Source organism: Oryzias latipes, chromosome 5 (genome assembly GCF_053564925.1).
Source record: "Oryzias latipes strain Hd-rR chromosome 5, Olatipes_Hd-rR_3.1".
Taxonomy (NCBI): domain Eukaryota; kingdom Metazoa; phylum Chordata; class Actinopteri; order Beloniformes; family Adrianichthyidae; genus Oryzias; species Oryzias latipes.
In genome coordinates, this window is record NC_136241.1 from 25,527,881 (window position 1) to 25,553,491 (window position 25,611).

The 25,611-nt window shown below is 41.0% G+C and overlaps 1 protein-coding gene across 5 annotated transcripts in view; it reads left to right on the top strand.

Moving 5' to 3' along the window:
- Nucleotides 1-25,611, top strand: part of cntn4 (contactin 4) — a 277,378-nt gene that overhangs the window by 147,122 nt on the left and 104,645 nt on the right. For all 5 annotated transcript variants that reach the window (XM_078947538.1, XM_078947537.1, XM_023955100.2 and 2 more), the window contains one exon: nucleotides 17,784-17,879. In XM_078947538.1, the coding sequence (XP_078803664.1) occupies nucleotides 17,784-17,879 (96 nt within the window). The remainder of the gene's footprint in view (nucleotides 1-17,783; nucleotides 17,880-25,611) is intronic.

Consider the following 25,611-nt stretch of genomic DNA (forward strand, 5'->3'; position numbering starts at 1 on the left):
GATCCTCGCCAATTCAGGTGCTCCGGACCATTAGGTAAAAATCTTCTAACAAAGATGGCAGAAAAAAAGAGCACAAAAATCTCCCCATCCGAAAGAAAAAATACAAAGGGATATGGAAACAGAAAACATAATCCAAAAGTAAAACAAACAAAAAAAAACAAACAGAAACATGGCTCAGCCATAACATTTGATTATTTTTGCAAAGTTTGTTCCAAGACTAGTGTTGATGGAATTGGATTTTTGGTTTCATTTGAGAACAATACCAAATTAATTTACACTTACCATATTTTTTAGACTTTATATCCCACCACAAAAACATATATAATTATAAAAAAGATCATAAAAACACATAATAAAGAAGAAAAAAATCATATATGTTGCACTGGAGTATGAGTCGCATTTTCATGAAGCATAGATGGACAATTTTGTTCAACAAAATATAGGAACAAGAACAGACTTTTCATCTTGAAAGACAAATAACAGAATAGATAATAATGACTGAATTCTGAAAGCACATTGATGCTTATTTAGCTTCAGGAAACATTGGAGGAAACTAGATTAGCCCAACATATAAACAATTATTCAGATAACTATAGCATAAAGAACATGCTAACAAGTCAACAAAACTCTTTGTCATTTCAAATGACTAAATCCATTGAATTTTCATCATCTGTGTCATTTTGGAACTATTTCCTGTAAGACTGAGCAACGCTTTTGACTTCTGCGTTGTTGTCAGTAGCAAATGCTGATACACTTACAATGCCCTCTAGTGGTTGTTGCTATGTATCATTTTAAAAATCATATATAAGTCGCACCTAAGTATAAGTCTCACCCACAGCCAAACGATACAAAAAACGTTACTTATACTCAGAAAAGTATGAGTCTCTTTTAATCAACCCCTAAACAACGGAGCTTTTGAAGATGGCACCTAAAAAACTCTGAGCGTTTATACAATTAAGGGGATTCTGACGCAAAAGAAAAGCAGCTTTGCATTTCGGCCGCACACCGATGTACGTAAAGTGGTGCATTACGCCTCTTTTCTCTGCGTCACACTTAGTTGATTTACGTTAATTGTGGGAACTTGAATTCCGTGAAGCTTTTCTCCGCTTCCGAATCCCGCTGGAATTATCTTAATTGCTCAAAAGGTTGAAGAGTTACAGTGGTCCAAAGACTGTCAACACTAAAGCTAAAGGTCTGGCGTTATATGGTTAACAACAGTTCAGAAGAGTTTTAAAAAAAATTCCTATATTCAAGAAGGGATTCCACTTTTTTTGCCTTTGGTAGAATTCCAACGTTTGTTGGTGGGGATGCTCCTTCAAGGTTGTCCTGCGAGACTGGCCAGCCTCCAAATAGTTCAGCATTTCTGTCCACATCACAAACTTTTGATGGATGATGTTGGTGCCGTGGCTGTCTACCTCATGAGGCACCAGTAAGTGATGTGCAGTGGGCACTTTCACTCAATACTCACCTCCCTTGATTAGTACGTCTATTGATTGTATACCGGTGATTATGTAAAAGATGTTTGCTCATAACTCATTCTTGGACAAAGGCTTGAACACTGCAATTTTTTTTTTTTTTATCCCCTGCAGCCTTCGTAAGGCTGCTTTCACCTCGGAGACAAGCTCACCCAAAGTTGTACGGAGCCTTAACTCTTTGTGTTGACATAGTCTCACGAGAAGTAGATTGTCCAGATACATCCTGTTCTGAGATGTTACATAGTTTCATATGTTGTTCTTTTTTTTGCTAAACAAAGCTTTTGGAAAGACTCTAGAGCCTGCAGGGGAAAACGCAAGCAGCTCATTTAGATGCAAATAAATCCCTCTGACTCCTTTCAGCGGCTGTGATGTGGTGGAGGGAGAGTATTGACATAGTTAATGAGCCGTAAATAGCTGATAGGGTAACCTCTTTGCTTTGAGTTTTGTCTAGAATCTAGACATTGGTGCTCAGGTTTATCTGATTTTCATGTCTTATGAGTCGCCTCTGTGGGGTTTCCGATTCTTTTTCTGAAAGCTTTAAACCCAGAATAACATGAAAGGTGTAGAAGTATACATGCTGTTGAGATTGCATGATGATGGTCCTTAGTCCTGGACGGCCCTGTGTTGATAACGTTGTGTGGGGTAAACACAGTTTTACAAATGGGTTTCCTTTTTTCCTGAGCACACAGATTAAACATTTGCCTTTTTTGGTCCTCGGCAGAATTCCTTTCCGCACCTATTCCAGTTTGTTTGGTTTGCAAACTCGGATGCGGATCAAGCAATTGAACCCTGGTTGGCTTCACATGTTAACGGACTGGTGTGGTTCACGCCACTGTGAATGCTCTGGAGAAGAGTTTTACTTCCAGGGATGAACAACGTACCCATCCATCCATCCATCCATCCATTCACCTGCACACCCGTCCTGCTACCATTCCACCCATCTTTCCATCCTCTATCATCTCTATCATCCAACCCCGGCAGGTTAATCCATCCATCAATCTTTTCATCTATTCACCCATACACCCATCCATCCATCTATCCACGTACCCATACATCTGTCACCCACCCTCCTATCTATTGATCCACTCATCCTCTCATCCATCCACCCTCCTATTCATTCATCCATCCATTCATCCATCCATCCACAAATTCATCCACCTCGTCCATCCATTTACCCACCCACACATCAACACATCCACCCACTCAGCCATCCCTTCACACAAAAACCTATACACCCATCCATCCACCTATCCATCCATCCATCCGTCCGTCCATCCCTCCCTCCCTCCCTCCCTCCATCACCTGTAGACCTACAGAGTGCCAGACCGGGTAGAAAAATTCTTTAAAGTTATTTTTTGGTTACATTTGAAATCCTCCTTATTGGACAAAATAACGTGGAACTATCGATTACATTGCAAGGATCCCAAACCTTTAATGGAGGTTCTCTGCATTTAGAAGGCCAGAGAATATGTAAGTGGAAAAAGGATTCTGCTGTGACTGAAAAGCCCAAACCACCAATCTTCCATCCCCGTGTCAAACAGATGCTATTTGTAGAAGTGATTACTGGATACTTTGCCCTCTCTTTGCAGACTGACCTCACTAATTATTGTGGTAAACTTGGATGAGCGCTCCCCCCCTGAAAATGTCTATAATCACTTAACTTTTTCCACATTGCAGTGATGGAATATGATTGGTTTGGAACTGACATTGTAACCCCTCCCACATTGATGGGAAGAAACAGTCGCTCACATTCAAGCGCCAGTTATTTAACATTTGTTGGTTAAAAAACCAGAGGTAATAATCAATGGTGCAATCTGTTATGCCCCCATAATGATGTCCATCAAAGGTTGCAGTTGGAGGTACGGTGGATCTATACGAAGCAGCAGGTTGTGAGGAATCTTCTGGTTACAGTTGGGCAGGCGTGTTAAAGTATGATTAGTTGTTCTGGCATTTGGAGGGCTCATATGTCTGGGATGTAATCATGGGCCTAATCTGCATCATTTTTTTTGCAGTGTCAAGCCAGGTTTGGAGTAAATGATGCAAATGGAAGTAGACGGGACTTCACGTTTACTTCTTCTGCGGCGATTAATCATTGTTAGTCACTTCCCTCATGAGCTGAAGCTTTTGTGAAGAATCCATCAGCACAGTTCCAGAGTTTTTTAATGAAAATCTGAAGTGACTTGCATTCTTCTCTTTTCTTTTATGTGGCAAATTTAATGGATATCCGAATCGCCCCTCCACCCCGAAGGCAAACTCTTTGCTTTTAAAGCTTTCTTTTGAACATTTGCACAGTTGGGTGAGATTAGAAAGACAGGCTTTTTTTTGGTCTAGGTCACCGTGGACGGAACCCAAAGGCTTCGGCTGTACCATTTTGTAAATCAGACTCTTTCTTTTGGTTGTTGTTGTTTTTCTGGGCCTCCATTCCCTTCACAACAATGCTCCTTTTGCTCTTTCCGGCGGCGGGCAGCGGACGGTTCCTCACTCTGGATGTCGCCTTTGCAGCAACATGCTTTCAGGCCAGCCAACCACTTCAGAAATCTCAACGGCTTTGATCTCAGCCAAAATATATTGCCAAAATACAGTTTTTTTTTGTCTTCAATTCCAAACCTTAGATGTCCCTTCCTTTTGTTGACTTTGTTCTATAGACTCATATTTTGGGAAGGCTTGAGGGCTTTTATCTAACTTCTATCGCGCCTTTAGATGAAAGTAAGTGGAGGGGGTTTGGTCCAAAATATAAAGCTTTAGTTGTCATTTTAAGTGCCCAAAACCACTGCCAAAAAAAGAATGTTTGATTTAAAAAAGAAAAGCGGCTCCTAGATGTTTATTCGACATCTAGGAGCCGGGATAATTTGTGGTGTAGGTGGGGTGAGTTCAGCGATCAGCAGCGGCAGCCTGAGATGAAACCTTTTGACAAAGAGTTGGAGTCAATTAGGCTGGCTTCAACATTAATCACCTCTGAGTGACGGTCGGAGATAACGCCAAGAATCACCTAAACAGCTACAAAAACACTCATTAAAAATAAATGACCCAATTTAGGCAGCCTTGTAGTAATCACCTCCTATTAAGATATCTCTGCTGTTTCTTCACCTATAACACTCTGGTCACGAGGATTTGGGCAAACAGCTATTCACACTCCAGCAGATGTAATTAGGAAGGACGGAGATTTGCTGTAAAAATGACTAAGAAGAAGAGGACGATGTCATCCCATCCATGGGCTGCACCCACACTCAATTATGCAGGTGAGGGGATGGCATGTTGTTTTCCGTTAAGAGGCACAGATGAACAAGGGAATAATTAAAAAAGGGTGAAAGAACCTTTGTGAAAGAGAAGGGCAGAACCCCATCAGAGGGCAGATAATTTCAGGTAAGGTTCTTACAGAGAAACGATTAGCAGGAGGAAAGTAACCTGAAATTTAATGTATAGTTACACAGCTTATGCATGTAAACTGATTTAAAACATTTTGATAAAAATAGTGTTTTTGGTGTGTTTAACATGTTCCCCATCATTTTTCTAATGATGGCGAACATGTATAAAGAAAATTAAGCTTAAAATTGCATGTCTGAGTAATACTTTTCTAAACTTGTTGTGAATTGGGAGCAGATGAAAAAATGCCATTTGGAAAAAGATCGTATTTGTGATGTAGAAAGTGCTATCAGCAGGCCACAAGCTCCCAGCTCCGCTCCAATCTGATGTACGTCTTCGTTTTCCTCGTCCGAGCCGGTATCCGACTCAAAACTGTACCACTGGGTAGCTCCTATAACCCTTGTGCCATCTTGTGGGGTCCAGATGACCCAATCCTTACATTGACGTGTTCTCCCTACCATGACAAAGGTGGATGAAGGTGGAAAGATTTCATGTAATCCATGGACACCAGCGAAGATCACAAATTATTGAAGAAAAACGATTCAGCGACTATTTTGTGGGGTCTAGATGACCCAACTCCCAACGTTAACGTGCTTTCAATAGCACAATGTTTAAGGCTCCATGCCCTCTCCTTCCTCACTCAGTCACTCAGTCAGTAAAATGCATGTTTTGTGTGATGATGTTACGTTTTTGTACTTCCAAAAGTAAACTTGATGATGATATTCATGTTGTAAAAGGGCGTAATCTCGAGTGCACGTCACCTTAAAAGTAAAATAAAATAAAATTTAAAGTGCCTTGGAGGTACGTTAACGTTGAGAGTGGGGTCATCTGGACCCCAGAAGACAGTGCGCTGAACTGTTTTTCTTGAATGATTTGTGATCTTGACTGGTCTCCATGGATTACATGAAATCTTTCCACCTTTATCCACCTTTGTCATGGTAGGGAGAACACGTCAATGCAAGGGTGGGGTCATCTGGACCCCATAAAATAGAATAAGGGTTATTGGCTGAACTGACCCGGAAGAAAGTTTAGGATTAGGTTAATACTTGCCAACAACAATGTCTACCCGTGGATGCACCTTAGATCCATGCAGTCAATGCTGCAATGTGCATCTCGGCTGCACATAAATACGTGGGAGTAACATCAGCCTTAATTATGTCTGGACACGATTCACATGGTAGTTTACACGGTTTGTCAGGACTATATGACTGTATGTATTCTGGCCTCTGCCAGCACACACCGTCCCAAACCCGTTTTTCTACTTGGAGACACAGTTTTCCCAAAAGGCAAGCCAAAGCCTCCTCTGAAGCACATGACGTAACAGCCAGAGCAGTAGTGACCCACAATCGGAATCAACTGTTAACACGCACCACCATCGGATCAACCATCGGCATAACCCACCTATCTCGATCGGAAGGAAATTTTGATCCAAACGAGTCTGATCGGGTCAGAGTATTCTTACATGACGCATTTTTTTCCGATTACTTTTGTCCATGTAACCGCAGCTACTGTGTGCTACCTGATGATAGAAAATTCAGAGATAGTTGTTGAACATTCAGGTAAAATAGAAAATAACTTTTTTAATACACTGTTACTTTTTATTCAGTCCATGGTTTATTAGTTGGTATCAAAAGGTCCTCCCAAACCAACAACATTTTATTTTAGTCTGTAAAAAAGTGATCTTCACCAGCATCTAGCAGAATGTTTCATTTAGTGCGCTATACTTAAATATTCTCTCTGTTTTGTTTGACAACCTTGAAAATGTTGTTCTTGTTGAACTTGTACCGTTCAGCCACCGCGTCTCTTTACAGGTCAGTTGCAGATTTTGAAAGCAGTTATTAACCCTAAAAGATAAATGCATTTGTATGACATCCGAACGCTGCAGGAATTTCTGACATTTCTTTCATTTTGTGAATAAGAAGGCAACCTTAGAAAGACTTTGACCTTGCAACACTTTTGCTTTTAACCGTACTGCCGAGTCCCAGTATGTAGCAAAGCACCGTTTTATCCTCGCATTTGCATGAATTTAACGTTTTAGTTTAATTGAAAAACTCTCCATTGTTTTGTCCAGCGTCTAATGGAAGCGTCTGCTTGTCGCCAGCCACTCTCTGGCTTCCCCGTGTTTGCCGTTTGCTGTTGAACAGGCAGTCGACAGCAGGCTTTTAGAACGTTGCAGCCATTAGCGGTGCTCTGAGCCCGAGCCAGACAATAAAGCTGTGAGCCGAGCAGCTGAACAATGAGGTGGCTCTGATGAACGGAGGGAAGCTGAGGGCCTCATCAGTGGAAGTCGTTGCGTTTCGCATTGTCCCACAGATTTGCAAACTTCACCCATTCTGGCAGACCTGAACGTTGGAGGATAGTGCTGACTGGGCGGGTTTGAGGCTAAAGGAGAAGATGTGAAAGAGAGTTGGAGAGAAATTGTCCAACATTTCTCAGACATCACAAAGAAATGAAGAAAGTCTAACAGCTTTCAGAGTGTATAGGAGGAAGAGGAGAGAGCTGCCAAGTCCAGGGATTCCTAAATGCAAAGGCCAGATGAGGTGCATGCCGCAGGTGAAAAAAAAACAAAGTAGAAAAACAACCATCCATCTCTTTCAAACCAACATCTTTATTGATAGGGAGAGTTTATATCCTTGCCAATAGCCTTTTCCCATCCCTCCAATGATGAGTTGGAGCTAAATTTTGCGGAGTCAAATAAGAAGATGTTAATTTTGTGTTAAGCTACGATCAGACCGCCCCTTGGTAACGTGTTCTAACGATCACTTCCAATGAAAAGTATGTAAACACGCATTTCAGGCTTCCGCGTTCAAAACTCTTGCGTTTACGTGTCACCACGAAAGCTTTTAAAACCATTATTGGGGTCTACCTACAAAACCCGCAGCTTTTGAAAACACGTTGACATTTTGACCAATCAGGTCGGCTGATGGCTGCACGGTGGCGCAGTGGTTAGCGCTCTTACCTCACAGCAAGAAGGCCCCCGGTTCAAGTCCCGGCTGGGGGACATGAAAAACACAACATCAGTGGGGGACCTTTCTGTGTGGAGTTTGCATGTTCTCCCCGTGCATGCGTGGGTTCTCTCCGGGGTCTCCGGCTTCCTCCCACCATCCAAAAACATGCTTCATAGGTTAATTGGCACCTCAAAATTGACCATAGGTGTGAGTGCGGGAGTGAATGGGTGTGTGAGTGAGGACATTCTCCCCTGCGACTTGTCCCCTCTGCCTTCGCCCACAAGTGGCCGGGATAGGCTCCGGCAGCCCCGTGACCCCGAAAGGGATAAAGCGGCATAGAAAATGAATGAATGAATGAATGAATAGGCTTTTAGTGGGCGCCACCTGCCTGCTGTGAACGAAGTATAAGGAGTCCAAAGCAGCGACCACCGAATCATCTGCAGGCCTGAGTCGCCCTGTGCTAGTCCTCAGAAACCAACACCCTGTTTGTTTTTCTGCCTCCCATTTCCTGCTGATTTCTGATTGGCTGGTGTTGGAAACTTTCGTTTGTTGATTAGCTGAAGTTATGCAATATTGAAACATATTGAAAGATCACTTTCAGTCTGTCTGAGAAAAGTGTTTAAAGTGTGTATTGGGGGGTCAAAACATGTGTAATCCTACTTCGCAGATTACACTTATCGCTGTTTTTATTTTCTTTATAACATAACAACCACCACTAACGAGGGACGGCTGTTCAACTCAACACAAGGGGGAAGAGTACACAGTGGAAAAATCATGCAGGAATATACCCGCTAATAGCATTATCAGCCTATTACCCAAACCCTTAGAACGTTCATTCATCAGTTAGAATGTTTACATCGCCTCCGTCATATCTGTTGACGTGTAAATGTCGCAGTAAAAACCAAGAGGTCTGGGTTTCAAAATAATAACATCTTCTGTACTTTGAAAATAAAAGTTCATATTCCATTTTATTTTACTTTTAAGGTGACGTGCACACGCGATTACGCTATTTTACAACATGAATATCATCATCAAGTTTACTTTTGGAAGTACAAAAACGCAACATCACACAAAGAGTGAAGAAGGAGAGGGCATGGAGCCTTAACCCTTGTGCTATTGAAGGCACTTTAACATTGGGAGTTGGGTCATCTAGACCCCACAAAACAGTCGCTGAATCGTTTTTCTTCAATAATTTGTGATCCTCACTGGTGTCCATGGATGACATGAAATCCTCTCCACCTTTATCCACCTTTGTCATGGTAGGAATAACACGTCAATGTAAGGGTGGGGTCATCTTGACCCCCAAAGATAGCACAAGGGTTAAGTCTTGGATGAATGAAAATAGCCAGACAAACTACTCAACATGGAGGGTCGTAGGACAAACCACTCCTCTAAGCCAAGGGGGGTGGGGGTGGGGGGGACTGAAGACGATGTAAACTAACCGACGGTCATGAAGCGGACTCCCTACGCAGCGCAACTGAGGCGGACCTGTGTAAGTCCGGGGTGAGGCTGGCAGTGACGTTAACATTCACAACTTGCATGGTGGTCAGGAAGTATGTAGTGAAGAAATGTCTCAAACACATATTTGACAGACTTGATGTCTTCAAAGAGGAACTTAATCTGTATCGTCCTAAATTTGTCTGTTGGAAATGAGGTTAAACATTTTGTAAAAGTTGTAATCCAGCGATGGATTGGATCATTCCTCACTCTAGTGGATGGAACACACCTGATCCAGGTAATCAGCCATGATCGGGACAGAAATTGCCTGTTGGTGATTTTTGTGGAACAAGTTTGCCCTAAAAAAAATAAAGCTGAAAACTAGCAAGTATTTTGCTTAAAATGTAAAGGACGGGCTGCAGAGTAGTGTGGGGATTCTGTCACCACACAGCAGGACGACTCTGGTTCAGAGTTTGCATGTGTGGATTTTCTCTTGGCAGTCCGGCTTCCTCCTGCGGTCCAAAAACATGTTGGTGACTCCAATGCTGCGTTCACACTAAATGCGATTCGTGCATCAAATCCTCGTCTGCCGCCCCCTGTTTTGATGCGTGTTAAATTTAGCTGCGGGACGCCTATCCAAAAGTGTGGGAGGAGCCGGTGCTAACCTTTATTTTACAGGCTCATTGCAACCTTAGGGATGATATTGTGGGAAAAGCTCAGGCATATTTGATTTGAAGAGTTCTTCTAACCCTTGTGCTATCTTGTAGGGTCCAGATGACCCCACTCCCAACCTCATCGTTCCCTGGAGGCACTTTAACGTTGAGAGTGGGGTCATCTGGACCCCACAAGACAGTGCACTGAACCTTTTTTGTTCAATGATTTGTGATCTTCACTGGTGTCCATGGATTACATGAACTCCACCTTTGTCATGGTAGGGAGAACACGTCAATGTAAGGGTGGGGTCATCTAGACCCCCCACAAGATGGCACGAGGGCTAAGGCGGTGGTTAGCATGTCCCCCATGTCTGGGTTCATGAGATCATTCACAGAATCAGTATGGTGAGGTTCACCATCACCAGTGGTGCAAAGGGTCAAACGGTCAGCTTCAGATGGGAAGACTGCAGGTTTGGTTCCTGCCTTGCCCGCCTTTGTGTGGGAGTGTCTTCACACCCCACATAGCCCAAAAAAATTTAAAAAAGTAGAAGTAGAGGGCTTTTATAGTTGTCTGGATGCAAAAACATCATTGGAGGAGTGCAAACAAGAATGATTAGCTTCTCTTCCAAGTTGGTTTTAGACTCTGACTACTGTCAGCAAGCACATCGCGCCCATTTCTGATTAGTTGGCACAAAGCATATATTCATCAAAGTTCAGATATTTGAAGTTTTGCACGTCCGAATTTTCAACCCTTTTTGCTGCTGCGCCATCTTAAACGCAATGCCGCCAGAGAATTGCATCACACTTGATGCTTATATCACACTGCAGGACATCTTGCCATGCCTGTACGCTGACCTAACACTGAAACTGGACGCCCCTTACATCCGAATCACATTTGGCTTTAACTTGGTATAAAAATTGTCCCCTAAGAAGCCAGTGTGTGTGTACTGTTGTGCGGCCCTGTGATAGACCAGCACACTGTCCTGGGTGTAGCCCCACATTTGTCTGAAGCAGCTTATAGGCTCCAGCAACGCCATGACCCTACACAGGAATAAAGGAGATGTAAACCTTTGTTTTCAAAACCATTGTTTCAACTATTCTAGACAGTTTGTCCAGTGTTTTTTCCAATTTCTGAAATAGACGAAACAAATGTAATTTTATTTGATTCATGAGAAAATAGTTTTTCAAAATAAAAGGTTGTCAGATGTGTTGTACTTTTGCTTGCGTTCATTAGAGTATCACAGCTCTAGCTTGCAGACAGTCTCATCTAGTACGGCTGTTCTTTTCAGTAGCATTAGTGCTTAAAACCCACTTGTGCCTGCTTTTGGCACGGTGAATCACTGTGCATGTAATTGAAGCACACAGCATGTGGCTTAACGGCGAGGTTTGCTCGTCACCGCAGAAATCAAGTGGGCTTAGAAACTGGATTACCTTATTTTAGGAAACTAACAATGACAGATTTAAATCAAGGGAAATACATTTACTTTTAAATTGAAGCGTTGAATCTGTTTAAATGAAAAAAGGCAAGTGTTTTCAAATGTATTGGATTGTGGACTGTTCAAACATCCATTTAGGCTTAAACCACAGTCCTAGATCATATTTACACTTGGTTTAACCCTGTTAAAATATAAAAATACCTTCTTTTTTAAACACAGGATATGCAGCCGAATAATGAGGCTTTAGTTTTCTTTTTTTCCCCCATTTTGGATGTAAAACTTTAACTGAGTTGAACCGCAATAGCATTAATCCGCTATTATCAACAAAAATAACCAACCAAATCTATGTAAATGGATAAGTATTCTGAAAGCTGAATCTAGGACTCGTTAAAGCAACAAAATCAATTTAGTTGGACTCTCGTTTACTGCCGAAATGTAAACTTAGCTACTGAAATCGAATCTGAAGCAAACCCTTGCCTGAAATGTACACAGACAAGGTTCTAAGGGTATACAAAGGTGGGCCGCAGTTTTGTTTTCTTTTTTGCTCTCTATGTGCTAAAGACAGCTCACGAGCTCTCATATTTATGTTTTGAAGGGAATGTTTTGTGGGTGAAGACAAGTGGCTCCACGTTTGGTGACAGAAGATCATCAGCATAAAAAGAATCAAATCAATTGTTTCTGTTCAAACTCTCTGGGAAGTTCCCTCTTTATAGACCACATGCTAGCTAACCATTGGGCTGTGACACCACCTCTATATCCCAACTAGAGGCTTGCCTACCTTCTTAATGTAGAATTTTTATTGAAAATATTGTCAATAAATTGACAGTTGTACTTGTTTTAAATACAAATTTCCCAACCATGCACTTAGTAGGAATTAGCATCTCAAAGCCGTAAGTGCTTCTCATTAGCATGCAGGTTACAGGTTTTTCTAGAAACCATTCAAAAATTACTTTTAAATCAGGAAGTCTTTGGTCTCATTTGTCTTATTTGACGCTCCTTGATATTAACATAAAGAAAGGCACTTAGTGCTGATCTTTCTAGCTAAATAAAATTAAAATGATAGCAACTAGGGAATTGCATGTTTCCTAGCTATAATATTATCAAAATAAACAACACTCAATTGCTTTCAATAATTACTTCTAACCAGGAAGTCTTTTGTCATACTTGATTTATTCGGTTTTGAGCAGTTTGAAATTTTTGGTAGGTGGAGAAATACGCAGTATTTATAGGGCTGCACGATAAGAGGAAGAACTTGCGATTTGCAATAGTAGTGATCAATATTGCAGTGATAATATAACCTGCGATACATAAAAAAAAATAGGAAAACAACCAAAAACCTCATTTCCATTTCCCCATAGGTTAATTTAAATAGGAGTCAAAATAACTTAAATTATACTCCAAATGACCATCGACTACATAGGAGGCAGTCATCTAACATAGAAGGTCCATCTGATTGGTCAATAATGTAATGGAGTCCATCCGATTGAAATAAAGGAATTTATTTGATTTCCTTAATACTTCAAGCCTTCATGAGATTGCTTTAGTACATTTAAGGTAACCATTTATTGCAATTTTCGCTGCTCAATATGCGAATTGCACAGTTTGATATCGCGATAACGATAACTTTGTGATTTACCGTGCATGTCTATTATTTTACATAGCTTTTATGCAATTATTACATAAATCTTGTGAAATTTTGTGTGATTTTTGCGAGATGCATCCACAAATTTGTGGCTTTCCATGACCACATCACGCATGTCTAATTGACCTTTCACGCATGTACCACCCATGTATAACTTGTACGTAATTGATGCACAGATCACTAACAAATTGCATATAAACAAATCAATAATCGCAGACAGTTGATTTTCTGCTTTGATTTATGTGTACTTCACATAAATTTCACATAAAGACCATAACTTTTCTCACTTTTACCACATTTATTCATGCATGTTCAATTTTCATCTGTGCAATATGGCTGTGCGACCAGCCTTTAGCCAGAATAGTTGTTTGTTCTTGAATTCGTTTCTGACTTGACAGTCGGTTCTAATGATAAACAATCAAACTGCACTTTTTCATATCCAAATTGCAATATTTCTTTTGTGTTGTTGACGCAAAAACTTTATTTGAAAGGACAGCACCCTCCAGAGGTCATGACATGAAGAATTGTGGGTCTTTTCCTTTCCTGAAGTAGACACATTCAGTTGACCCTGCTGGGCCTTATCCAGCATTAATCTTTGCTGTGAATATTGAAAAAATATATTAAAAATACGGGTCTTTTAATGGGTCTTAAGTAGCTGTTAAATGGCCATTAGTCAAACTGTGCTTCTGGCTTCAGTAGAGATTTATGTTCAAAGATGTAATTACAGGCTGCCTTTCTTTCACTTGTCCTGCTGCCAATATGACATATATTACCTGACCTTATACTCCTCTTCATAAATCAGTGAGCTCAGTAATTTTACATTTAGATCACTTGGAGCCGAACTAATCAGCGATCTCTTGTGGAAGTGGATTGGTTGCAGCTTCGTGACACACGGGGGCCCTGCGCGAGGAGTGCCAGCGGCTGCTTGCACCGACACGACAACACGCCAGGAAGGCAGGTTAATTAAAGCTGCAGGCAGTGTTGAACGCTGCCTGTCACCGCCTCCCAGGCGCCATTCGAGTGAAGCCACAACTCGACATCACAACACCAGGAGGAGTCGCGTGAGTGTTCCACGCCCGCCCAAGGAGGAAGTCAGACTGGTGGACCGAAGTGGTGTTTTTTAGGCTTCCCTCCTGCAATAAAAAAGGATGTGACGGAACATCAGACAGATGCTGCGGTGAAGTTTGGCTGTAACAAAAGTAGTTTACATAATACTAACAACTATTGACCTGGTTTTGTGATGGACGGTTGGTCTTTCCGTGTTTTGAAAAGGACACGAACCATATGTCCCTACCACAGCCAAGCCCCTGACTGGTCAAAGTTCAACCGGTTTAACTTATTTCACATGTTCAGTGGCGGTGGATTTTGTACGTAGAGTCCGAAAATGGACAAACTTGAGTAGTGGTGAGAGTTTTGAACACAGAAGTCCGAAATGTTTATGTACGGCCGTTTGGACAGACTTTTCATTAAAGGCGGTAGCTTGATCGCGCAATTCTGAGCCTGATGTGAACGTATCATAAGAGAACTGGATAGAAAAGGGCGTACATGTGGCTCCAGCCAAATGAAGTCGGTTCAGTCGCCATATTTTCGCAACAGGAATGTTACCACTTTGAAGCCAGATTTTTTCAGTAGGCAGTGATTGGTCCGAGTCGATTTGAGTCAAGCAACAATTGTTTTTCGCCAATCAGGAGTGAGCTAGTTGGAAGTCCACACCACAATACAAAATCTGTCAATCAGATGTTTGATGCGTGACCACGTGATTTTTTTAGAGGCATTTGATTGGTCAGTTAATAACTTGAATAACTTGGACTTGTTCACGTTTTCGCCTCACGGGGAGAAGGCCCTAATTCGAATCCCTGCCAGGACCCTTCTGTGGAGAGTTGTCCTCGTGCATTTGTGGATTTATGGGCTCTCAACGTTTCCTCCCAACGTCCAAAAATCATGCTTCATAGGTTGATTAGTATCTCTGAATTCCCCCAAGCTTTGAATGTGATTGTGTGGCTCTTCTGCAACAGGCTGGTGACCTGTTTGGGGTGTACCCAACCTTTGCCCAACAGTAGACGGGTTGAGCAAAAAAGGGATTCAGCAGGTTCTGAAGATGGATCGCTGGACTTTGATGTGTTACCAGACGTCCTAGGAGTAGAATTTTGTCGTTTTTGGAATAAAGTGGCAATTTTCTGTTAAAAATAGCCTCTTTGTCTGCTGTTGGTCTCTTGGGGGTAATGCCTCCTCGGTTCCTCCAACAGTGTAGCTTATTTGGGCACACAAAAGTGGTGCAACGACAAGTCTGAGTGGCGCCTCGTTTCCACCAATGTAGATGTAAGGAGGTCAAGTTTTGTCTGCAAATTTCCTCTTTTTTCAGCTAAAAGTTTTCCTGAGTGCAGTCTAAAATGATCAAAGTGAAATGTTTATACTTTCATCTCCACCTCTGCTGGAGTCGGTAGACCTGTCCTCAAAATATCCGTTGAGTTTGCCTGTGAAAGCCTCAGTTGACCAGCTGTGACCAGCTGAGCTGTCGACATCCCCCATCGGTGACGCTACACTGCAGCCTTCTTCTTCCATGATTGGCTAGTCTTTGGGGTTTCTTTGTTATGACCTCAGCTCATGCTGAACAGTAAATGGTGCTATTATGAGTTTCGATAACGGGGTGCAGTAAAGTTCCTCAGTCATTTCACTTTTATTCCCTCACACATGTCGCTTTGTCCAATTATCCGGTAGGTTCAAACTGGGTTAGCTCAGCGGTCCACAGCTCGCCATTCAAACAGAATAGGAACAGAAACAAAATCAAAACTCTCACCTGGTCTAACATATGGTAAAGTTCCTTTTAAGATCTACCTGATGTTATAGGCACTTTCAGTTTCGCCTGCAGCTTTTTAAACAAAAATCAGAGAATGGCATGACACTGACTGGGAGAAAAATTTCCCTTTTTTCCCTTTGAAATCAAGCTAATTATTGAAATATCTGCCGTCAGAATAAGGACAAAATTTAGACCAGCTCCAATGAAAATCGTGTTTTTTGTTGTTTTTAACATGTGGCATTTTCTAATAATGGAGGACATGTAGAAAGAAAAATAAGCTTTTAGTGTAGGTTGAGGGGGTTGTGTTTAGTTTATGCTAACATAGCTGTGTTTAGTTAATGCTAAGGGAGTTGTGTTTACCTTATGCTAACGTGGTTGTGTTTAGTTTATGCTAACGTGGTTGTGTTTAGTTTAGGCATAGATGGTTGTATTTAGTTTATGCTTTGGTGGTTGTGTTTAGTTTATGCCACCGTGGTTGTGTTGAGTTTATGCTTAGGTGGTTGTGTTTAGTTTATACTAACGTGGTTGTGTTGAGTTTATGCTTAGGTGGTTGTGTTTAGTTTATGCTAACGTGGTTGTGTTGAGTTTATGCTTAGGTGGTTGTGTTTAGTTTATGCTAACGTGGTTGTGTTTAGTTTATGCTAAGGTTGTTGTGTTTAGTTTAGGCTAAGGTGGTTGTGTTTAGTTATCAGGTGATGCTAGAGCGGTGTTTTTCAACCTTTTTTGAGCCACGGCACACTTTAACCTTGACAAAAATCCTGCGGCACACCAGCATCCAAAAATGTAAAAAAAAAAAGGAGAAACTCATAGTCTGTATTGATCTACAGCCCCTCCACAATCTCACATGCATTTTTGTGATAATTGTGGCAGAAAAAGCTGGAATTTGTTTTTTCTAAAAGATGTAATAAAAGTTAAGTTAGAAGATTTAAAAACTGTTTGATGTGTGTTCGTTGTGGTTGCAAGACGTTTAACAAGGACGACTCATTGTGCACTGAGACGCTTTCATGTTAACCCAATGCATCATGGGAGATGTAGTGCAAACAGCCGCCGAACGCAGACGGACTAGCGTCTCTGAGCTTCATTGTTTTGTTCACTTGTTCCACGGTCTGATACCGGATTCTGTGGAAAGCACCGCTAAAGACGAGCTTTGGCTGGTATTTACGTTGGAACTGAGAGACTTTATGAGCAGAATCTGAACAAGGAAGTGAAGACTTTAACCACTTCTGATTGGTCAGACTGATGACGTTGGATTAAGCCTCCAAGAATGATTGGTGGAGACAGTTAAAGGGGCGGGACTTTTCCTGTAGCTGCAGCTAAATCGCGGTACCGCCATTCTTATAAAAATGTCTTTAATAGAATAAAATAAAGACAAAGAAAAGAGTATTTTATGATCTTTCATATTCCTAATTTCTCAGTGTTTTATCAGGGTCTGTTTGGATGAACAAAGAGCTGATATCCTAGAGATGGAAAATGTTTTTAGATCAGTTAATGAGGGCAATTTGCCATGGCACACCTGGCCATCGCCCACGGCACACTAGTGTGCCGAGGCACACTGGTTGAAAAACACTGTGCTAGAGAAAATTATCTAATGGAGGAATTCCTGGAAATGTAATCACCAACAAAGGGAAGTTGACATTAAGAGATGAGGTAATTCAACAGCAAAAAAATTCACTTAAAAGGGAGAGTTCAGGGAGATCAGGGACACCCTGTCTGTCGGATATGTTCTGTTTACCCAACATTTAAACCCAGAAAAAGGAAGAAAAGCTTGCATTCATGCTTTTACCAGGTGGTTTGACAGTGTTCTGACCTTACATGCTTTTAATTTGCCTTCCCCGAAGGTGCGGATTCTTTAAGAGGCTCAGTTCAGGAGCGGGTCATCACGCCTCAGTCTCTGTCATGCTGGTTCCCCCGCAAAATGGATTTGAACCCTCGACCTTATCTGTGTTTGTCAGGAACCCCCCCACACACACACACACTCAATGGAAACTGCCCTTCCAGCTAACCCCAACTCTGTTTTCGTTCTGTTTTCCAGACCTGGAGAGCTTCAAGACGCAGAGAAGAAGCCCTGTTTCTGTGCGGGAAGGTCAAGGGATGGTTCTGTTGTGCGGGCCCCCACCACACTCTGGAGGTAAAACCCACCTTTCTCCTAACAGGAAAAGCTTGATTGATTAAATCTGATGACAGAATAGAATATCTATGTCTATTTAAAGATTGTTTTTGTTTTTTTGAGTGAAAAGCCCAAAAAATATCTTAATGAGTTAGACAACAAAAAATCTGATTCAAAGAACTCAGTTGGGGGGAAAAAATGTGTTTTTTTTTTTTTTTTTAGAATTACCTTCCAACTAAATCCTTTTTGATGTTTGAAAATGTTTGGGCTGAAGTAAAAAGAAGATTTCTTGTCTTGACCAAAATTCATGCAGATGGGGGGGTCAGAAATTTGCCTTTGGTAAAGCCTCATTCCAGGGTTCATACGGTCATGAAAAACCTGGAAAAGCTCTGGAAAAGGAAAGTGCAATTTCTAGGTTCTTGAAAAGTATGTGAACAATGAAATCTTCCATAAAGTTTTGGAGAAGTCATTCATTTAAATCAAAAAAACAATATAAAGGGACAGACCTCACCAAGGTTTAGCAAAAATTCCTGTTTAAGTCTTTCTGAATTTCGCTATAATCCTTTAATTTAGGACTACAACTACAAAATCAGCACAAAAAGCTGCTTTTTTCTCTTCATGATTATTGATGCTGTAAATCCTGCTCAGTACAGCTGCAAGACACTTGTGACCATTTTACTGGTAGCTTTAACCTGAATGTTTCCAAACCTGTTTCATAACGTATCTGCTGTCTCTCAACCATTTACAGAAACTTTTCTTCATTCACACCACATCTTTGTCCCTTTTGCGTTTTCTGTTTTGATGCCCCGATTGTTTTTTTTTTTTTTTGCTTTTTCATTTAATCATGTCATCAGATGATCACACAATAAAAAAAAAAACAATCAACAGCGCGCGCTTCAGCACGTTCTCGCGGACACGTGCTGGATTGCGCTCCCTGTACAGGAAGACCCGAGGGAGGGAGCAGCAGCTGCGGCGGGGGCGCCCAATCAGTTACGATGTGCTTCTGTTACTGATCAGATCATGTAAATATATGTGCACAAACAGCTGGGAAATGAATAATTTTCACAACTCCGGTTTGGCGCCCCCTTTGGCCGGTGCCCCATGCAACGCATATGCTTACCCACTTTTTGCCCCACTGGGAGCACAGGTGTGTTTCGCAGTTCTCTTGAGACTTTTACTGCCACCTCAAGGATGGTGTATGATTGTTATGCGTGTGGTTAATGTATCGTGAAGTATTAAGAATAAGATAAGTTGCTCCTACCTAGGATGTATTGGTAATGCTGTTATATAATACCCATTGAAAAAAATGTACATGAATGTTTTAGCTCTACAGGTTCACTGAGAGGTCTACGGCCTTGATATTTTGTGTTGCCTCTGAAGCTTTTATTTTGCTAAGCTAACATCGGGCATCAAAAACCCTCGAACGGCAAACGCACCATCTTTCCTCTCATTTTCACACCTTGAAGAATGTCCGACAGCTGATAAAAGCTCATCTGGAGATGTCATCAGGGTTTTAATGAACGGTAGAAATCGCTTGAAGTCAAACATTTGTTTCATTTCAAGTGGAGCTTCATCCCTCTGCACACCGGCATTTTCTCCTCGTGTTAAAAGCTTCTCTTCAGCTTCGTCTGTGACAAAAGGAAAAAACAAAACAAAAGAAATCATCCCTGCTGTAGTTATTTGTGGAGGGTGATCAGCAAATTGGGGTTTCGTCGGTGGTACTGCGATGGGAAACGCCACCATGGCGCTCTAATTCTTTTCCACCTTATGAAAGCCACCTGGAAGTTGTTTATTTATTTATCTGCGTCTGACTTCTTTCGTCCACGAAAGGCCGTCTTGTTTCCGGTCCGCCAGTTGATGCTGAAGCAATCCAATTAAGGTCTGGATTGTCCAATCAACAGGGAAACATGTCAGGCATCCTCAGACTCACAAAGACCCCCCACCACACACGCACACACCCACACACACTAACACCCCTCCCTCCTCTCAATAATAAACAGAGCGCATGCAGGCTGACAGAGTTCAGCTTTACTGAGTTACAGCTCGCCACTGGAACAGAAACGGCTCTTATTAGCGCCACAGTAATTTAATCTGCAGCTGCTGGTTTCAAAGACTTAAAACAGGCATAGTTTCAATTACGCAGAAACTTGTTCCAATATTTCACCTACCGTATTTCCCGAATTATAGATCGCACTGTCAATAAATGGTCGATTTTTAAAAATTTGTCTTAAATAAGTGGCAATAAGTGAGAAAAAAAGAGATAAGCCTCTCTGTCAGACTTTATTAACTGTGTTCACAGTCAGTTTAGAACTTGTTTGTAACACGCTACAGGTTAGCCATGTTAGAGGTGCTAGCCATGTTAGCATATTCATGATACCTTTAACTCCCAACCTTGTTCGCAACATGTAAAAAAAACAAAAACAGACTGTTACCGTGAAAACATACATTACTGTGATCACGCTAACTTCCAACCTTGTTGGTAACACGGGAAAGAAAAACACAGCCTAACACCGCTACATGAAACAAATGTTACTGTGGCTATGCTAACTCCGAAGGATATTAGTAATATGATAAAAAAAACACACACACACATTCCAACACCGCTACATGTTAGCATTGTTTGCGTTTTACAAGAACTTCCGACCTTATTTGAAACATGTAAAAAAATAAATAAATAAAAAGCAGAATGATACTGCTAAAACATATGCTACTGTGGCTATGCTAACTCCCAACAATATTAGTAACACGTAAAAAAACACAGTTCAACATCGTTAGGATTTTTACAATAAAACCCAACGCTACATGTTAGTCGCGCTTGCGCTTTTTACAAGAACCCCCAACCTTATTTGAAACGTAAAAAAAAAGAAAGCTAAAACAAATGCTACTGTGGCTATGCTAACTACCAACAATATTAGTAACACGTAAAAATCACAGTTCAACATCGTTAGGATTTTTACAATAAAACCCAACTTTGTTTGAAACTCATAGAAAAACAGACCATTGTGACAAAGCACTGTGCCTGAATCAGCTCGACATCAGTAATCGCATCCAGAATTGATCCATATAGAAGTCAGTCCGGAATAAAAGGTGCATTGTTGTTTTTTTGAAATAAATAAATAAAGTCTCTTAAATGCTCTTTTTAGTGCAGAAAATACTGTAAACCCTAAAGTGACCACAAATTCACACATACGTAATTAAAAATGGGAAGAAAAAAAAAACTGTCTTTTGGGTTTTGTTGATTTTACTTTGTCTTGCCTGATATTTGCTGATCTCTCGTTAGCTGGCTGGAATAATTTCAAAGAAGATCATGTCTGCAATATGGATTTTTTGCTGCCTGTGCAGCAAAAACAGCTGGGGAGGCCTGGATCTGCTCCTTTAAACACTCTCTATTACTTTGTGTCTGTAATGGAAACACTGCAGGGTTTTTAATGCCGCACATCCATCCATCTTCAGAACCCACTGAAGCCCCTTTGGGGTCACAGGGTTGCTGGAGCCTTTCTTGTCTACTGAAGCCACACCCCCTGGCATCAGAGCCACACCCCACTGTGTCAACCGTCACATCTGCACCCTTCAGTCCACAAACGGAGACAAAACCGTCTCTGTTTGTGAAATGGCTGTACATTCACATTTTCCTACTGTAAGGCTACACCGGATCAATAGGAAAGCTGTTCATAGAGCAACATCAAAGAAATGAATATACCCCGCCATGTTGTATGTAACACATTCGGCTTTAGAGGTGCGTCTCCTTTCATATGTTATATGTGTCTTGGTAGATTATAAATACATGGAGGACAAACGCATGCATAAGCTTAAAAAAAAAAACCTCCGATCATCTTTTGATCTGTTTTCAAGTGTTCCCAGTGGTCTTTTGAATATTTTTATGTTGCTTTTAGCCAAAATCCAAAAACCTGTTTTGTTTTCAAGGGCAACCCCGCCCCCACTTCCCATCAACCCTCTGTTTTTACCTCCTCACATCCCCAAGCTAACATTAACAGTGCAACTATAACGGCGAACAATATTGGAGACATCCAGGCATACAGTTTTGAGCCACACGCCAGCTCCAAACGAAGACATTCATGGATCTAGTCATCTGCGGAGCAGTGGGCGGAGCATAGCGGGTAGGAATCTTTGTGCCATTATTCCAAACACTCCCTGTTTTGATCAATAACTTCTAAAAAGGTTGTGTGCTCAAAAAGTTCTTTTGCACTAGAAACTCAAAAATGCGTGCGATCAAAACAATTTTAGGGTTTTTTGGAGAGAGAATTTTTACTCTCTTCTGCGCTCAAAACAGAGCAGCGTACCACATTACAAACGTGCATTCAGCTCGTAGACTGCATCAGGTTTGTGTGCGACTGGAATAATTTCTGACCAATCAGCATCAACCTTTTAAGCACAGAAGATAGAGAATTTATCTTGAGTGAAAATTTTGTTCGCAGGTAGATTTCAGTTTCATGTGCATTTTTCTGTTTCCAGAGTTGCTAATGTAAAAAAGGCACAAACATCACTCCATAGAATTAAACTGCATTTTTCTCATCTGCTCCTGATTCACAACAATTTCAATTAAAGAAATGCAATTTAAAGCTTAAATTTCATTATATACTGTATGTCCTGCATCATGTGAAAAACACCACAAAAAGATTATAAAAACACCAAAAGATTGTTAAAGTGGGTCTTTAGCGATATTTTCTGACCATAAATTAATTGTTTTTACAGTATTTGTCTCATTAATTTCCTTAAATCACTAAGGCCTCAGTGGCATGCACTCGTGGAGGAGTTTGACCCGTACGGGGGCTGCGGGATTTTGGGTCGTATGGGGGCCGGTTGGTGGGTCCGAAAGAAGGAGCGAACGCATCTTCATTGAATTATTTCCAAGTAAAATGTTGGCGATGCTGAAAGGGCAAGGAAAATCAAAACATAGAGGAGCCGACATCAAAATAATTTGTTTACATCATACCTGTAGTTTTTGACACACGTGAAGCCTCAACCTTTCAAACGATGCATTCTGCTCTAACTTCCAGATATTTAGTTTGTTTTTAGATTATTTTCTTCCAACTCAAAAAGCCTTCCGGAGCGCGTCTCTGTGGAGTCGGTGAAAGCTCGCCGGCCAGATGTTCCCGGGTTCTTCCTATATCACTGTGTGCTTCCTCCACGGGCGTCTGCGGCCCTGACTCACCAGAGAGGCCCTTCAGGGACAACGCCGCGCACGGCGGACAGCTGCCCCGTCTGCCGCTTGCAGCGCGAATCCGCCCGTGCAGAAACGACGCGTTCGGACAGAAGGGAACAAAAAAAGGGTGTAAACGGCTGCAGAGATGCTGGAGAGAAAATGTTTGGAATGATGGCCATCAATGTTTACAGCACCAGCAAAAATCACTGCAAGAAGACGGATCGCGCTTAGATTGTCCTCGGACGCAAACTATATTACTATATATTTTTTAAAGTAATTTGATTTTTATTAGGACTGCCATCATCACAGAAAGGAGCACAGAAAGATGATTCAGGTCAAGCAGAAGAGTTTGATACAGTTTAATAGATGATTATCTCCGGTCAGGGGTCCTGAAGGACGAGATGGTGAAAGTTTTCTAGTCTGTAAAATTTAAAAACTTCATGAAAGTCAAATATTTTGCAAAATATGTAACTGTAAAGTTTAAAGTAAAAAAAAAAAAAATTTTTATATAGGGGCCAAATTTTCACCATTGACTGATTCAAATAGGGGTCGACCTGAGACTCTGGAGCCACATGTGGCTCTTCGGTTACAGAAAAATAAAATATTTGCAATTTTGAAAAGGAACCTATTTTTCAAACTACAAGATGCTTTAAGTAAAACAAAACAGTCAGAAAAGTTCAACTTCATTCAAGTCATTCACAAACAGTTAAATCACAGAGAGCATCGCTCTAGCAGGCATCTGACTACATTACCCATAACTGACTGATTGAGTGATTGATTGATTGATAGTAGTCGTACAAGATTTATTTCAAATCAAATCAACATTTACATGAAATGAAACATAGGTCTACACAAGACTTTGAAAAGATGATTTGAAAGGGGAATGGAAGAATCTTAAGCTTATAAGACTCCAATCCCCCACTCAACAACAAGATTAAACAATTTGATGTTATAACGCTAGCGTACGAAAAACACAAGACAAAGACAGAAGGACACGCCCAAACACTCTGACCACAGACCACACCCCCTATAAAGGAGAAAGGAGAAAAAAAGGGAAAAAAGAAACAAAACGCGTCAGCTGAAAAAAAAGAAACACGAGCATAACAAACCAACAACACATATGAACACATATAAACCTGTTTCTTCTACTTTTTTTCCTTTTCTCTTTCCCTCCTTTTTTCTTCTTCTCCTCCCTCTCCCTCCTTATCTCTTCTCTTTATCTTCTTCTTTTTTCCCCCTTCTTTCCCTCTTTGTTTCCTTTTTTCTCCCACTGCTTACAGTCAGTCAGCAAGGCAGAAAATAAACCTACTTATAAATGTATTAAATGGATGTTATAGTACATGATTGACTGATTATATTCAAAGCAACAAAGAATGTACACAGATGTGTTAAACTCATTACAGAAACGGTTAAATGCATAGATAAAAAAAACAGAAAATAAAACCAAAGTCTCCCTGCGGTGCCTCGACTCTGCAGCAATCATAATCACGTCGAGCACCACGTAAAGCTGGCTTTTCGAGGCCGTTTCAGATTTTACAAAAAGTCGTACAAAAACATTTAGAGCGCTGTCTACCGCCGAAAATCAACTTGAGGACACAAAGCACAGCCAGAATTTATACTGAAGGTGCACCAGATTATAAGGCAGACTGCCAAAGAATTCAAGGATTTTAAGTTATGGTCCAAAAAATATGATAAGGGTGACTTAATTAGCTCTGCTTTCATTTAAGTTTTATAGAATGATGAATTTCCGGTAGATATGCACCACAAATAGCTGACATGACATCACATTACCCTCTACATTTGCTGCATTGAGATCATCCTATGTGGTATAGAAGGTCTTTGATTTAGAATAGAAAGTCATGAGAACCTCTCAAAATGTATAAACTACTAAAAAACACCCCTAACCCCAAGACTGTGGCTCCCACTGGGCTGGGAACCAAATTGACCAATTGTATTGGATTCTGAATTCTATGGGTGACGTCGCATTTACTCAGTCAAAAGTTTTGTTTTATTAAAAGGCTGAAAAACTTTTTTTGTAAATAGTTTTTTTTATATTTGCCGGTAATTAGAAGTATTTCAAACTTTATGAGACATTCATCTTTAAAAGTCAGAAAAAGGTCACAAACGATTAGTTATAGCTGCACCAAATGTGCAAACAGCTTACAAGAAAGCAACTGAGGATGTGCAATGACAACTAATACAGGTGAAGAAGATGGGACAACATAAACATTTGACAAAATAGTACAAAGAAATCATTTAAACATGAGATTTCCTGTAAAAAATAACAGATAAAAGTAAAAAAAAAAAAAAAAGGAAAGTAATGAACCTAACTATTAAAAAAAGCACTTCTTATTAAACACACATAGCTAATGGTTTTAAATGAAACAGGAAATAGGAGTTTGAAACTTTTTCAAAGCAGAATTTCAGATTAAAACAAAAAGCCAGACCATGAAATAGCCTGTGTCCTCTCCAGTCTCGGGCTCCAAAGCCTCCCTGCGGTGCCTCGACTCTGCAGCAATCATAATCACGTCGAGCACCACATAAAGCTGGCTTTTCGAGGCCGTAAACGCTGCAGCAATCACGCCTAAA